The sequence below is a fragment of the Hylobates moloch genome, unplaced genomic scaffold, assembly GCF_009828535.3.
Source record: "Hylobates moloch isolate HMO894 unplaced genomic scaffold, HMol_V3 SCAFFOLD_1, whole genome shotgun sequence".
Classification (NCBI taxonomy): domain Eukaryota; kingdom Metazoa; phylum Chordata; class Mammalia; order Primates; family Hylobatidae; genus Hylobates; species Hylobates moloch.
In genome coordinates, this window is record NW_026652276.1 from 87962035 (window position 1) to 87979279 (window position 17245).

Sequence of the window (17245 nt, forward strand, 5' to 3'; positions counted from 1 at the left end):
TCACCACATCCACACCAACATCTATTATTTTTTGATTTTTTGATTATGGCCATTCTTGCAGGAGTAAGGTAGTATTGCTTTGTGGTTTTGATTTGCGTTTCCTTAATCATTAGTTATGCTGAGCATTTTTTCATGTGTTTGTTGACGTTTTGTATATCTTCTTTTGAGAATTGCCTATTCATGTCCTCAGATCATTTTCTGATCGGGTTGTTTCTTTTTTTCTTGCTAATTTGTTTGAGTTTCTTATAAATTCTGGATATTAGTCTTTTGTCATATGCATAGTCTGTGAAAATTTCCTCCCACTCTGTGACTTGTCTGTTTACTCCGCTGATTATTTGTTTTGCTGTGCAGAAGTTTTTTAGTTTAATTAAGTCCCATCTATTTATCTTTGTTTTTGTTGCATTTGCTTTTGGGATAGTGGTCATGAAGTCTTTTCCTAAGGCAATGTCTAGAAGGTTTTTTCTAATGTTATCTTCCAGAATTTTTATGGTTTCAGGCCTTAGATTTAAGTTCTTGATCCATCCTGAGTTGATTTTTGTATAAGATGAGAGACGAGGATCAAGTTTCATTCTTCTACATGTGGCTTGCCAATTATCCCAGCACCATTTGTTGAATAGAATGTCCTTTCCCCAATTTATGTTTTTGTTTGCTTTGTCAAAGATCAATCGGCTGTAAGTATTTGGCTTTATTTCTGGGTTCTCTATTCTGTTCCACTGGTCTATGTGCCTATTTTTATACCAGTACCAGGCTGTTTTGGCGACTGTAACCTTATAGTATAGTTTGAAGTTGGGTAACGTGACACCTCCAGATTTGTTCTTTTTGCTTAGTCTTGTTTTGACTATGTGGGCTCTTTTTTGGTTCCATATGAATTTAGAATTGTTTTTTCTAGAAGAACTAATAAAATAAAGTTTGATACAGGAAAATTATCAACTATTTCTAAGAAAAAAACACTAGGAGTGGAACCATGAAAGTCTATGGTTTTAAATAATTGCGGGGGATGGGGAAATGAAAAACGGAAGACAAAATGACACACTGAACTGGAAAACATTTCTCAGGATAAATCTGACAGTTGTATGGAGAAGCTATTATTACTACTATTTTCAAAAAAAAAAAAAAAGCAAACTTGCAGAGAAAAGATATCTTCCCAAAACATCTGGGTACTTGGTGAAGAATGGCGAGATATAAAAAATAGAAAGTAGTAGAGGACATGTCTATAGAAAAGAAGTTTGGAGAAAAAAAAAACAGAACATGACCGTCTATTGTTTGACTAGAGAATGACAAGGTGGGAATGTGATCAAAACCGGTAACAATGTGAAAGATACTATTTTCAAACAAACAATAGGCTGTAGTTGATATTACACCAATAAAGTTATATTTCTTGAAGGAGATATTTGAATGTCTAAGAAAATTATTTTTGAAACATGTACCATTAAGAAGCAGAAGAATCTCCCAAAGGAAACACTAAAAGCCCAGGTGAGTCATTAAAATCTCTTCAGAGTAAAATATTTCTTCATGTCTCAGGTCTGCATCAAAGGTATATATATATGTATATATATATATATACACACACACATGTATATATATATATACATATATATATATCTTGTATATATATGTACATATATAATAAAACATAACATTTTTCTTATATTTATAAATAATTAAAATAAACATTACATGTATAATAGTAGTATAGAGTTTACTTACACCCATTCCAGCAGGTTTTATTCTCTCAGGCAGTTAAAAAATCTTCATTTTCCCATTTGACACGACATTATATTGGAGAATGGCAAAGCAAAGGTAAAAGGCAATAAACCATTCCTATAGTACATAATTTCTGGCACAGTTCCAGGAATTGAAATATGTAGGGAAGGCATTCTTCAACAGGTTATGCTCTACTCTCACTTTTGCTTGCTCACTGCATGAGCAGGAAATGTTTAATAACTTAGGCTGACCTTGGCGACACATCAAAAGAAAATTCTCAAGCTGTACGAAAAGTTGATTTATCTATACCTTTCTCTCCCTGAATCAGTTTAAATGCGTTTTGTTCAAAAAATAAGGCAGAATTTATCTATAGTCAGCACTTACTGAACTAAGATATTCTAATAATAGCATAGATAAAATAATAATAACCATGATTATATTTTAATGGTCCTCGATTAACCTTAAGTGTGTGCATCAGAAGCCAGGAGGCACACACAGACACACACCCACAACAACACTGTGTAATCTCAGATCTTCGTGGTATTTTATTAATGGGAAATTGTCACCATGAGACTGATTTCTGTAACTATAAAATTCATCATTTTATCTTCACACAAAGCATAAATCTAATTTAACATATATCAAGTTTCTGATATTTTATTTTTTCTTCACAGAGTCATTCTTTTCTTTATTAAAGAATTCTGAAAGACAAGCGGTGTATGATTCAACAGTGCTCTCTAGAATTTAATTTTAAATTACGAAATACAAATGTATAATTGGGTGATTCAAATGCTTTCACAGATTTCCTGTTAAAAAGCTTTTTAGAAATCTAATTATAATTCGGAATTATAATTTAAGGTATAAATTATAATTTTTATTTTTCCTATCACTCTGAAAGATTTTTATAAGACTATGTTTTGAACACAAACTCATTCTAGGTATCTGAATACTCTCCTAAAAATAAGTTTTGTATTTTTTTAGTTGTAAAAATAATAATTTGGACAATTTATTTTTACTGAAGTACTGACCATATTTAATCTGGTTTTTAAATGTACTTAACCCATTAATGTAAAGCATTTTTTTTACAAAGCTAAATGAATACAAACTACATTCATTTATCCTCTCATAAAAGGGACACAACATAATAAAATGAGAAAGACAATCTTATGTATACTATTGTTACTTATTTTACATGTTATTACCCAAAGACTTTAAGTACAAATGTGATCCCAGCGATCTCCTGCTCAAAAACCTGTGATAGCTTCTTTGTTTGTTTGTTTGTTGTTTGTTTTTTGCCTCATAAAGTGAAGGTCTGGCTCTCTCAGCTACCCACAACCTACTCCCAATACATTTCTAGCTTACACCTTACTGTTTAATCTTATTCCTCTTCGTATACCTCACCCTGCAGAATTTAGAAAAACCTGAATTTAGAAACTCTTCCATTATATATTTCCTGCTTTTATTTTATCTTTTTATTTTTGAGACAGGACCTCACTGTTGCCCAGGCTGGAGTGCAGTGGCGCCATCACAGCTCACTGCAGCCTTGACTTCCCAGACTCAAGCAATTGCTCTCATCTCAGTCACCCCTGTAGCTGGGATCACAGGCACGTGCCACCACACTTCACTATTATTTTTGTAATTTTTGCAGACAGTGGGTTTTCTTATATTGCCCAGGTTGGTCTTGAATTCCTGGGGGCTCAAGTAATCCAACCGCCTCAGCCTCCCAAAGTGCTGGGATGACAGGCATGAGCCACCATGCTCAGCCTATTTCCTGCATTTTCATACCCTCTAACCTGTACTGTTTTACCATCTTAAATGTCTTCCCCTCCATCTTCAAGCACGAAACTTTCTCAAGGGAAAAATTAAATGTTACATACTTTGAGTTTTCAAGTCTTCCCCTATACCCCAGCCAAAAGTGGATACTTGTTCAAACTTCCTCTAGCAATAAATGAATAAATGATCATCTCTCAACTCAATTACTGCCGTAGTACCCTAATTGTTCTACCCACCTCCAGTTTTGCCCTATTTTACACTGTCTCCAAGGTCATTCGGTGTGGTTTTTTTCTAAAGTGCAATTGTGATTATGTCATTTTCCTGCTTAAAGACCATCTATGGCTCCCCCTTTGCCGTTTACAATTAAGTGCACATACGTGACTTAAAAGTGCTCCGTTTTCCAGCATTTACTCTTCCACCTAACATCTCCTGAAATACACTTAGCTCACACACACTCTGCCTCTAACCATATGAATGTCATTCAGTTATTTAAACGCAAGTTTTTCTCTTCTCTTACACTTGAGGTCCCCCAACTTTCTTCACTCTTTTGATAATATTCTTTTCCCTCTTCTTTGCCAAGTCTCAATCATTCTTCCCAAGCCTAAACTGTGATCTCATCCATCCCCTAGTAGCATGGTACATTTCCCAATTTACACTACTCATCACTGCCTGTGTACATGTTTTTGTCTCTCACCGGATTATGAATTATACTGGCTGAGACCCCTGGACTTTCTTATTCACCATTGTGTACTCAGTGTCTGGCACAGTGCTTGATACGTAGTTTGTTTATGCACAGTTACTGACAATATGGCTGTCTTAATAGCTACAACTTTTAGCGTATTTGCTGCAAAAAAAAAAAAAAATCTTTGCAATTTTGTTCAAGAGAAGGCCTACCTATAAGACAAAAATCTATTGACTTGCCTTCCTCTCTATTTAGCTAGGTAACTATCTATCTGATCTGAAACTTAGACCCTGGAAATAGAAAAGATTATTGACAAATGTTAACAAAATGTAGTCTTTATGTCATTATAAATTATTTTAAAGTGGGCAAGCAAGACATGCATTTAAATAACTGAAACATTATTGGTAATGAGAAGAATGCTGGAATAAGAATCAAAGCACAAAAACATATTCCAGATCATTCCACCAGTGGACTCTGAGAAGACAGACAAGTTGTTTCATCTCAATGAATCATAGTTTCCATTTCTGTAAAATGGAGGGTTTTAACTAGATTATCATTAAGGTGCATTTTATCTTTATAATTTTACCAATTCTACTATTCAACTTGATGACAGCTAAGATTCAAAAAATCATAAATGTGCTTTTTTTTCCAACTCTCATCCTTTTCTGGTTCCAATAATATTCTGGCTTCCATTATAAAAAAAATAAAGTAAGAAATATCCTTTCCAAAGCTGAACATGTCATGTTAGATTTTACCAAGCTTATCCAAGCCAGAGAAGACATATAGAGCAGATATGATTAAATGATCAGTTCAAATAAGAAACAATACTTTCATTGGCATTTGTACTACTGGTCTAGTAGAACTTGGAACCTAGGAGAGCTCTCTGTTACATCTCTTCATTTAGTAACATTGTAGATATATTTAGCAGACAAGACAAATTCAGCTTGTTAGACTGAATTCCAACAATATGCAATAACTCAATTAAAACCAATAGATCAGTGTGCTACACAGCATGGGACATAGAAAGTTCAAGACCAAAGCTTACCTTCAATTTTAGAAAACTGGCTTTAAACACTTAAAAGACCTGACCTTTTGCGTCAAAGATTATTGTAAAGCACTACTGTTATACAATCTACAGGCTATAAAACATTAAAAATCTTAGCTGAATGAATAGAATAAATCATATGAGTTTAACAAAGCTTTGCACAGAACGTAGAAAAATTAAAATGGAGGGTTATGAAGGATATTTTTTAAAAGGCCACTGGGAAAAATGTATAGCAAAGCAAAAATAGAAAAAAAGCCAGATAACACATGCTGAAATATTTTTGGAGCCGATAATGCTAATCTGAATAAATACACACACACACAAAGAGGCTACATCATTTTCCCTCTACATTCTCTAAGCAGTGCTGCCAAATACAGAAGGATTGAAGCCATTTCTGGGGAACTGCTGAATCAGGAGCATGAGTCAGAAAGTAAACCCTTAGTGAAGAAAAAGTACTAAAATAGTGCTGAAAGCTCATACACATACACATACGTTCAGTTCATAAGGTCCAAACCTTCTCTAGTCATCAAAGCACTATGCAGTCATCCCTTCCCACATTTATCCTCTCATATTCATGCGCGTTTGGGAGAAAATTTTGTTTCCAAGGAACCAGATTTTACCTGTATCTAAATGGTAAGGTACAGCACAGAGTTGGTACTGCATGTGAATAAGATGGCTCTGAAATATGAACAGGACATTTTCCAACTTAAATGACAAGGAATCTGAAATGAAAATAAAGTAAAATAAAATTAAGGGCTTAAATTATATTAAAAATTAATTTAGAGTCATATGGAAAATCGCTTGACAGTAATTTAAGGGAGACTAAGATGTTCTTTCTTCAAAAGGCTTTAAGATCTAATCATCCCTCTAAAATGGTCTAGACATAGCTTTTCTCTGAGGTGGGCTGCAGGAATGGATCAGAACTAGAGCTACTGTTAGGCTTATGAGTATATTTTTGACATAAAAGGCTAAACAAATACACCCCATATGTAATCACCACAGTTAATAATATGCTCCAAGGGTAAGTCACCCCGGACAACAAAGAATTGATGGTCTTCCTTCCTTCCCTCCCTACCCTGTCCCAAGAGGATATTTTCTGAATATTCTGATGGCACTCTGCTTTCACCATTAATAAACATTAAGATGTTCCAGTTCATAAAATAACTTCATATTATTTTATCTCATTGAACATGTATTTTCAACAGCAATAATAACAAAAGCAGTTATGATTTTCTACTGGAATTTGAGTGCTAAGCTCACTGCTATGAATCAAGTAGGTCAAATAATCTTAGCTCTTTTTCAGACAGAGCCTGGGGGATAGAAATAACAAAGTTAAAACTAATCAAATTGAGGCAATGTCAAACTAGGCCTAAAATGTTCATTTGTCAAGAGAGACTCACTCTATCTGGACCTCAGCCCTTATCCACTCATTATCATTACCTCTTAAAAGCATATTTCTATTTAATCGCTGTTAACTCTGGAAAATTTTCCCCAGGAAAGGAAGCCCTCAAATAGTTTAGTTTTAATGACTAACAGCCAGTGTTAGTCTCCGTGTAAAATTATAAAAATTGTCATTTTGAATTTTGCTGTAAGCATAATGATATTCTCTCCCATGAAACAGTAAATAATCGCACATGGTGTTCTGGTTTCATGAGTGTGTAGCAGTTTCAAGGATCAGAATTCTCTCCATCAGTGAGTTGCACTAACATCCTTGCATGGCATTTATATTACATCTTCACACAATGTTCCACAATAAATATCACATCTTGTTCTTGGTTATGGTAATGAATAGTCATGCATTTTAATTCATACTCTTGATTTTCACTGTTTTCTACCCACATTAATTTTCATTTGGCTACGTTGATCGGCACAGTCTGAATTAACAAAGATTCACCTCCGAAGACTTCAGAAATTTAAAGGGCTATGTTCTCTTCCAGTTTTACCACATGCCAATGGTTTAGGTTAAGTCAAGCTATTGCAGTTGAGTAGTTAATTCAATAAATACTAACGGCTTTCCTAGTTGCTAGATGGAGGAGTCCTATACTTTAGTGCTCTTACTAAGAATTAGTTGTGTGTTTTTTAAAAATACACATTTCCTGGACCACTGACTTCAAACTATACTACAAGACTACAGTAACCAAAACAGCATGGTACTGGTACCAAAACAGAGATATAGATCAGTGGAACAGAACAGAGCCCTCAGAAATAATGCCGCATATCTACAACCATCTGACCTTTGACAAACCTGACAAAAACAAGCAATGGGGAAAGGATTCCCTATTTAATAAATGGTGCTGGGAAAACTGGCTAGCCATATGTAGAAAGCTGAAACTGGATCCCTTCCTTACACCTTATACAAAAATTAATTCAAGATGGATTAAAGACTTACATGTTAGACCTAAAACCATAAAAACACTAGAAGAAAACCTAGGCAATACCATTCAGGACATAGGCATGGGCAAGGACTTCATGTCTAAAACACCAAAAGCAATGGCAACAAAAGACAAAATTGACAAATGGGATCTAATTAAACTAAAGAGCTTCTGCACAGCAAAAGAAACTACCATCAGAGGGAACAGGCAACCTACAGAATGGGAGAAAATTTTTGCAACCTACTCATCTGACGGAGGGCTAATATCCAGAATCTACAATGAACTCAAACAAATTTACAAGAAAAAAACAAACAACCCATCAAAAAGTGGGCGAAGGATATGAACAGACACTTCTCAAAAGAAGACATTTATGCAGCCAAAAAACACATGAAAAAATGCTCATCATCACTGGCCATCAGAGAAATGCAAATCAAAACCACAATGAGATACCATCTCACAAACGTCAGACATTTTAACCCTGTAAATCTAAGTGAGGGCCCACAAGTCAGCATTTTAATAATCCCATGAGATTATGATACAGGTAGTCCCAAGACCTCATCTTGAAAAACTCTGGAAATGAATTAGTGTAAATTGTGCAGTTCCTTGTAACTGCACTATGACACATCTTAACCAAAACTGCTTGTCCCCCAATTACAATTTTCCTGTGCTTACATTTAAAAATTAACTAGATTATCCATAAGGCTTGCTGACTTCCTTTATCCATGTAAGTCTAGATTATGACAAAGGTAGTGTCAACCCTATTTCAACCCACTTCACATTAGTATGGTAATTCACCCATACCAGTCTCCCACACAGCAAATGAAAAATGTCCACCCTAAGATGTTAAGGGCTGTATTAATTAAATTTTCTATGAAACACTGCAATGAAAACCATACAGAAAATAACGTATGTGCAAATATCCTTTTTATGTATTTTTGTGATTTCAGTCTTGACAAAAGTAAAGTCAGGAAATGGTGGAATACACCAATCCTAAGTGCAAAAAGACATTTCACTATCGATAGAGTAAACTTCTCAATTAAATTGAGGCAGGCAGTTAGGAAGGTTGATTTAACATTCTCAGACTGCTGAGTAAGGTGACCATCCCAGTTTGCACAGGACTTTCTTGGTTTTAGCACTGAATTTCACATGTTCTGGAAAACCTTTCAGCCTCAGGCAAACTAAGACAGTTGTCACCCAACTTCAGGCTTCAATATTTAAGCATCATTTTCATAAGTCTGCAGAAAATTTCTACAATTACCTATCAAAAGAAAATAGTAAAGTAGGATTTTATTTAGGAACTCCTCATAAAAAGTTGCTTTAGATTAAAAAGGAATCTGTGGCCTCAAAAAGTTTGAGTTTTGACCTATGAATTACTGATAAGATATATCTTAAAGAGAAATACATTCACAATTAAGAAGCAATAAATAACAAATATATAACAATAGAAATTCCCAGGAAGAACCTACTTTGAGATGTCCAATCTATATAAATCCATGTGTCATTAGTTTTTCCTGCTAAGATAGTAAGTCTTCTAAAACACCAACAATTAATTTAAAAGGAATCAGCAATCTGGGCGGAAACAAGAAAACTAGAGAGGTAAACATGATACCCCTGACTTAGATATGGCTATAACGAGAGTGAGGAGCTCACAGGCTAATGACCCAGAAACTGCAATTAGGAAGGATAAATAACATTTCCAATGGTCAGTAGAGTACTATCTCACTTACCATAACACTACGTAGTTTGCTGATCACTGTCTTTTGACAGATCACTAAAAAGTTATGATTAATTACAATTAATAAAGCTAAACACTGTCAAATCATTAAGAGAGGAAAATTACAGGTACATCTCAATTTTTCACAAGTGGAGCTTCTACTTTATGATATATTCATTAGAAAATTCCTAGCTGTTTTTCACTAATAAGGAAGAGTTAATAGCTTGATAGTGCTGTTTTATTTATCATTCTTAATTTATCATTTTTATTTATCTGGGTGTCTTGGATTTTTAAATAGCCTACAGAACTTCGGGAGGAAGAATCCTGCGGCCATTTTTCCCTAATCACAAGTAACATCGTGGAAACCAGGGGCTTTTTAAATTATTTTAAACAGTCACAGGTTGCTGAGCCAGACAACTTCATGAAGGACCCAATTACCTCTGGTCAAGCCTATTGTAACAGCTTAATAACTGGGCTGTCTCCAGTCTCAGCCACACTTAATCCATCCTCCACCTGGAGCCAGAGGCATCTTTCTAGCACACCAATATGATCATGGCGTTCTCTTGCTTAAAATCCTTCAAGAGCTTTATGGCCTGCAGAATTAGGTCCAAACTGTTATCCAGGGCTAATTCTAGGCTTATCTCCAGTCAGTTCCCCTAGACTTGTTCTATACTCTCATCATACCAAATTATTTATGACACTCCTAATAAATGAATCCTAAGCGCCTGCACTTGTCTCTGGCCAGAAGGCTTAGCTCCCTCTACTCTCCTGTTGAGCTTCTGCTTCACTTTCAGGTTTCAGTTCGCACCATGTTCTCAGGAGACACTTCTCAGACCTCCTTTGGAAGAAATCCATTAGGGAACACTCTTCTAGGTCCCTGCTTTAGCCTAACTTAACATTCATTTGAGTACACACGGCTAATACTTGATTTAGTTCAGTTCCTTTTTCCCTCTGGACTATGGACTTTCTCCTTAATCAATCTTATACTGTCTTGAACCTAAAATAACATGGGTAATCAACAAACACTTACTGATTAATTTCCTGTAAAAAATTCACAACAGTAAGCTTATAAGAGGAAGGCAACTCTATTAAAATCAGTTAAAAACGAAAACAAACAGATCAAATGTGTTTACTAGGTTCTACCACTTTCCAGGATCTATGGCATATAAAATAAGTAGCCATAAACAAAGTCCGTAACCAATATCAGAAGTTTATAGTTTATTCAGATATGTAGTAAAACACTTGAGTTAAATATAATACAATTATATACGTATACATTAAGAAACATTTTGATAAAAGTATTTAGACTACTAGAAACATGATTTTTTAATAATGTGCTAATTATGAGTAATGTATGCATAAAAAGAGTTGCAAGCAAATGACCGATATTAACTGACAATTTGCAAAATAAAATTCATAGCCAATAGAGAGATACAATAATTTCAATCTCACTACTATTAACAATCAAAGAGAAAAAAATAATGGGCCAGGCGCAGTGGCTCACACCTGTAATCCCAGCACTTTGGGAGGCCGAGGCGGGCGGATCATGAGGTCAGGAGATCGAGACCATGGTGAAACCCCATCTCTACTAAAAATACAAAAAAAAATTAGCCGGGTGTGGTGGCAGGTGCCTGTTGTCCCAGCTACTCAGGAGGCTGAGGCAGTAGAACGGTGTGAACCCGGGAGGTGGCGCTTGCAGTGAGCCGAAATCGCACCACTGCACTCCAGCCTGGGCAACAGAGAGAGACTCCGTCTCAAAAAATAATAATAATAAATAATGAAAAAGTAAAATAATTATGTCCATTATTAGCCAGGGTATGAGGAAATGGGCACTTGGTAGCAACCCTGCAATATGTATTACAAACCAGCAGATATATACGTGCGTTTACCCAGAAATTCTATCTGCGGAGAATTTATCTAAAGTGGTAAAGTTGGTGATAAGTAAATTGAAACCAGGGCCTATAACAGTATTTAACCTTATTAAAAAGTAAATGCCTCGGCCGGGCGCAGTGGCTCAAGCCTGTAATCCCAGCACTTTGGGAGGTCGAGGAGGGCGGATCACAAGGTCAGGAGATCGAGACCATCCTGGCTAACAAGGTGAAACCCCGTCTCTACTAAAAATACAAAAAATTAGCCGGGCGTGGTGGCGGGCGCCTGTAGTCCCAGCTACTCGGAGAGGCTGAGGCAGGAGAATGGCGTGAACCCGGGAGGCGGAGCTTGCAGTGAGCCGAGATCGCGCCACTGCACTCCAGCCCGGGGGACAGAGAAAGACTCCGTCTCAAAAAAAAAAAAAAAAAAAAAAAGTAAATGCCTCAAGATCCAAAACTAGGAGATAAGTAATAAAAAATTGAGATAGATATATAAAGTAGCATATAGTAAAGTCATTAAAACTAATGGTAGATCAGAAACTTGACACAAAAGAGATTAATAATAGATTATACAATAAAGCCAGTTATAACATGGCACATGTAGCATAAGAATAATGTATCTGAATATAAGCACCTGTAAGGTTACTCACAAATGTGTTAATAGTGCGATAGATAAAATTAAGAGTAAAGTCTTTATATTTTGCATATTTGTACTTTTTTCTACAATAAGCATGCATTTAATAGCACTTGCATAGTAAAAGTTTTGTTTTAATGAGGTATTAAAGAAAAACTATGGATTAAAGTGCCCAGGGAAGATTCAACAAATATGCCACTCTTGTGCTATATGAGAATAGACAGAAATCCTATCCTAGGCCGTGAAAAATGACATGATCACAAACATGGGAGGCAAGAGTGAGCATGAGTGTATGAGCAGTACCATAAGAAGGGCAGCCTAGTTTTCTGAATAAGAAATGTGTGTATTTTGATGCAGCAGTCATTAGGGTCTTTGAGCACAAGTATATCATAAAAGTAGTGTCGTACATGAATTTACCAGGCAGTAGTGTGCTATCTATATGCAAACAGAGATCCTCCAGGTACTAAATCCATTTCTGAGACAACTACTGTGATTTAGAAGTACCGTGATGTGGGCTTAAAAAGGAACAGTTGAATGGAATGTTATTACTAACAGGGAGTAGCAGCCAGGTACCCTGCCCCCTTGGAGCATTTGTAATTGCCGATATTTCTACCTGGAAAGTTCTACTCTGAGTTATTAATATTTGCTTTGCTCAAAACACTGAGTTTCAGCTCAACTATCACCTGTTTACTCAGCCTTCCCTGACCTCCCTACACTCCCAATCCCTCTTGACTCGCTGTATTTTTTTCCCAAAGCACTTATTTTCTAACGTTCTATATGATGTACTTCATTCTGTTTATTGTCTGTATCCCACATTACGTCAGTATCCATACAGGGCAGGGATTTTGTTTTGCAAACTGTGTCCCCTAAAGTCTAGAATTGTTTAACTTACAATACCTGCTCAATAAGCATTTGCTGGATGAACAAATTAATTAAATATAAAAAGAAAAAACAGGGAGCCAGGATAAAATGGCTACAATTAATAGATAGAGATTTTCTGAATGAGGATATAATTTGAGGGTAATTTGACGACTTGGTATTTGGACAAGGTGACTTTGAATTAAAATACTGACATTCAAGTGGAAAAAATTGGCCTAGAAATTAAATAACAAATAGAAGACCATAGCTGGGGGGGAGTTTCATAGCTAGAGACAAAATAAACGGTGGACTTGTGAGCACTTTGTGAATTCACTAAAAGAAAGGAAATATCTAGACTAGAAAGGAAAAACTAAAAAATATTTACAGGAGCGAGGAGGAGTAGGAAGAGGCAGGGATGTAGGATATATGGAACAACTGAAAAATATAAAGAGAGAGAAAAAAGAGAGAGAAAGAGGGGACAACGTAGTGTGTCTGAATTTCAGAAATAACCTTAAATGTATAAAGGGACAAATAAATAATAGGGTTTTATTTTTTTCCAGTAGGAAAGAACTGAAAATATTTCAGAGCAAATAGAAAGGAGTCAATGGGATTTTAGATGTCAGGGATGCTAAGAATTGGAGCTTGAGTCATAGGTGGTGGAAAGCAATGCACAAGAAACATTTGTAGCTATAAAAGACATAGTTTCGAAAAGAATAGACACTTTTCTCAACAGACACCAGGAAAGAGAAAGAGAAGCTAACTATGAGAAAAGAATAGAGAGAAAGAAATGTATAAAAATTGACGTGTCACATTCTTTTTAATAGACTAGGTGGAGAGATGACATGCCAAGGCAGGGATGGGACAGCTGGGACTGGGAGTGTAGAAAGAGAGAAGAGGTCTAAAATAGATCCCATGGGGAGCAGGCCTGAGAGTACAGAAAAGACAATTAAAAAGACTGCCAAATAGCAGCAGAAACCAGATTGAAGTTTGAAAGCATGGAGTTCTAATGAGCCAAATCTGCAATGCTTTGTTTGCCTCTAGCAGTGCTCTCTCTCCTGGGAGAAGTTGCAAAGAGAGCAAGAGTGAGAGGTAACCTCTGTTTTGAAATTTGCTAGATGAGCAAAGATGTAAAGCTTATTAATGAAGAGGCAAAGCTTGAGAGTGAAAATCCAACTCATTTGAAGCAAGGAGGGCAACAAACCTGTGTCTGATCAATGAGGAGTACTTCCAAAACAGTGGGGAAAGTAACGTTTGAATCCTGGGCTGAAAGCTGAAACTTTCAAGGAAATTAGAAAGCTAATTTCTCACTTCCCTCCCCCCACCACTCCTGCTGAGACCACAGCTATGGGAATGAGCAAAAACTAAATGAAATGAGAAGATTCTTTCCACCGGCACACTGCTGTGAATGGAGAAATTGGGTAGGGGTGCTAGGGTAGGAGGGAAAAGAGGGAAGACAATTAATACAAAAGTGGTAGCTGTCTAAAATTTTGTGAATTTTTGAGGCATCAGAGTGTCTCAGAATGCATTTCCAAGACATTCAGAATGACTAATTTTTAAATTAACTACATGCAACCCACTATGGGTAAAAAGTGGATTTTTTGTTGTTACATACACTTCGAGATTACTAAATTATTACACTTTCATATAAATACAGGCTCTGCTTTTTAATGAAATCCGAACACTTCCTATTGCTGCAATAAAACCATCTAGAATGCAGATAGGCCCTTCCTCCTCTCTGACTTCTCACCCCACTCTCCACATGGCTCACTCTGCTACAACCACCTCCACCTTTTTTTTAGTTCCCAGAATAAATCAAGCTCATTCCCAGCTCAGGGCCCTTGCACCAGCTGTTCCACAGCATCTGCCATGCTCTTCCCACAGACTGGCCCAGAAGGGCCTTCTGGATAGTCAGGTCTCAGCTTGAGTGCCCCCTCTTCAGATCTTCCCTACTAGCCTAAAACAGCCTACAGGAACCCTTTACCCCTATCCCATCACCTTGGTTTTCTTATTTATTTATTTATAGACACAGGGTCTCACTGCGTCGCCCAGGCTCAAGCAATCCTTCCACTTCGGCCTCCTGAGTATTGGTTCCCCACCCCCACCCCCCGCAACACAAACGGATATCTCCCTTATTTATCTGGGTGTCATAGTCTGCCACGTCCTTAGAATATAACCCCCCTGAGGAAAGAAATTCTGTCTGTCCGGGTCACCATTATATCTCTAGCATCTCACATACTTTCAAGCACACAACACACATTTGATACATACTTATCTAATACACGAGTGACTGAATGATGAAAAGCTGTTTTTTAATGCTAAATATGATAGAAAGTTACATCAGCTAACTTTATTCACAAAGTAGTGAAAAGTTTATTCACAAGATAGTAAGAAGTAAAAACAGTATTCTTGTTCCCTGAAACAATCCTATAAGATCATATTTGTCTTGTTCTAGGCAATACATATTATGAGAAAGTAAAGTTGATTGTGAATGAAAGGATAAAGGAAGAAACATCCTTAAAGATGAAACTAAATAAATCTCAGTAAAATTTTAAATGATCAAATGGACATAAAAATGTCTTTGTTATTTTTACCAGGCTCAGGGAGGTCTGGAAATATACAGAGATTTTATAGAGTTTGAACAGTGTGGGATTTAATTAGTTAGGGCATACACACAAACAAAATGTCAGATAAATTTTCCACAAAATAAATTCTATAAATTATGAGTAATGTTTTTCTTATTTGTTTTGCTATATTAGATCTAGAAAACAGGCTTAATTAAGAGGTTAAGAGGAAGTGGACTTTAATCTCTTCTCCATAAAAGGCAATCTCTAAATGAGAAATTCAATCTCCAGCCAAGTTTTCACATTTTCTGTGGAAAGTATTGTCTTCCAGCTTATTATTTTTTTTAAGGCAGGAGGGAGGAAGTGGTAAAATAACATCTATAATTCTAATAAACAATTTATGTTATAAAACTCTTTACAATCTCATGTAGGATATTACGTACTAACCGTGATCCTCTGAAAAATAGGTAAAATTTATAAACAACCTGCTTCAATATCCCTTAAGATTGCATGTAGGAGCCAAAAATCAAAAGAATGAATAAGGATACCGCAGACATATTCAAATTGAGAGACATTCTACAAAATACCTGGCCTAATTTTTCAAGTATATTAAGGTTAAGAAACACAAAATAATGTTGAAGAACTAGACCATCTTTAGACTGTGATTTTATAGAAAAATGCATTCGCTCCTAACAAATACATTCAGTATTTAGGGAAAAACAGAAATGAATGAACGGGTAGGTAGATAGGTAAGTAGATAGATAGATCTAATAAAACATTTTTAAGGCTGTCAAGTGAAACAAAAATGCATGAATGTCAGTGATGAGAATAATAATAAGCAATTGGTAAACTATAAGCAGATGTATGAAAGAAAGAACCATATGTACGCCATAAGAAATAAACCAATAAAAATGGCAACATCTGTTTTTAAGCCCTAATACATTACTACTTTAATAAATAAGATGAGTAAAAATGGAAATGTAAAGATTTCTTGGACTAAGAGGCTTTATAAATTGGTTATACTTTTTACCAATATGTGGTATTTCAAAAAATATTATAATATTTGAATTATAAGTTGAAAAAATGAATGGGAGCTTTCAATCATAAAATAGTGTGCAGAAATAAAATTTCATATATAGATTAATACATTAAATCTTTTTTCACTGCTCTTAAAATCGTAATAATAATAGTGCTTCAGTAACTAATAATAGTACTTCAGTTTAAATACTACAAGCAGCTTTGAGGTGGTTATTATATCATCCTCACTTTGAAGAGAAGGAAAAGAAGCTTTAAGAGAGTAGATATATTGCGTAAATTTCAGATAGGTGTTATGTGACAGACATGCTAAAATTACAATGACTTGCCTCCCTCTATTACTTGGACAATACTGACTGTTACATAATTGAGGATCTTCCACCTTGGTATAAAGCTTGAATTTAACTGTAGTATTGCCAGTGCTAATTTCTATATTGCTATAGTTTATACATAATCACTAGCATTATATAATTCAGATGATACTGGTAGAAAACAATTAAAAGCTAAAATATTTATTGTCTTCTCAGTACTTGCAGAAAGTATAGAACTCAAAATACACACACACACACACACACACACATATACGTACACATACAATTATATGGAAACTAAGTTATTAATCTCAAACATCCAGTAGCTTCCAAACTAAGCAATGTTTAGGCCCCAAATAATATGCTCATAACTATTGTTTATTTCCTTTGTCAAGTGTCCTCAGAAAATAGCAAATAGTATTGGGGGCATACCAATGTTATATTGCATGTTAAGGAAAAACATGTAGCACATAGCTATACAGGAGCAGAAAAAGAATAAAAATCTCTCTTTGAAATGAAATTTTGGTCAAGGTTCAGCTGGGGAAATCCGCTGACCCACTTCGAAATTAAAATGCTGCTTTAGCACACACAGCACACACAGACACACACACAGGGAATTTTCCACTGAGGTTGCACATAGTGGATATCAAAGCTCTATCAATGACACCCCAAATCACCATCCCCAAGG

The 17245-nt window shown here is 35.7% G+C and overlaps 1 protein-coding gene across 3 annotated transcripts in view; it reads right to left on the reverse strand.

The window, feature by feature from the left end:
- The window catches only part of KCNJ3 (potassium inwardly rectifying channel subfamily J member 3), a 170458-nt gene that overhangs the window by 141304 nt on the left and 11909 nt on the right, over positions 1-17245 (reverse strand). The window contains exon 3 of one of the 3 annotated variants that reach the window (XM_058441903.1): positions 5825-5926. The exons of the other annotated variants lie outside the window; for them this stretch is intronic. Coding sequence (XP_058297886.1) covers positions 5825-5926 — 102 coding nt within the window. The remainder of the gene's footprint in view (positions 1-5824; positions 5927-17245) is intronic. 3 annotated transcript variants of the gene reach the window in all.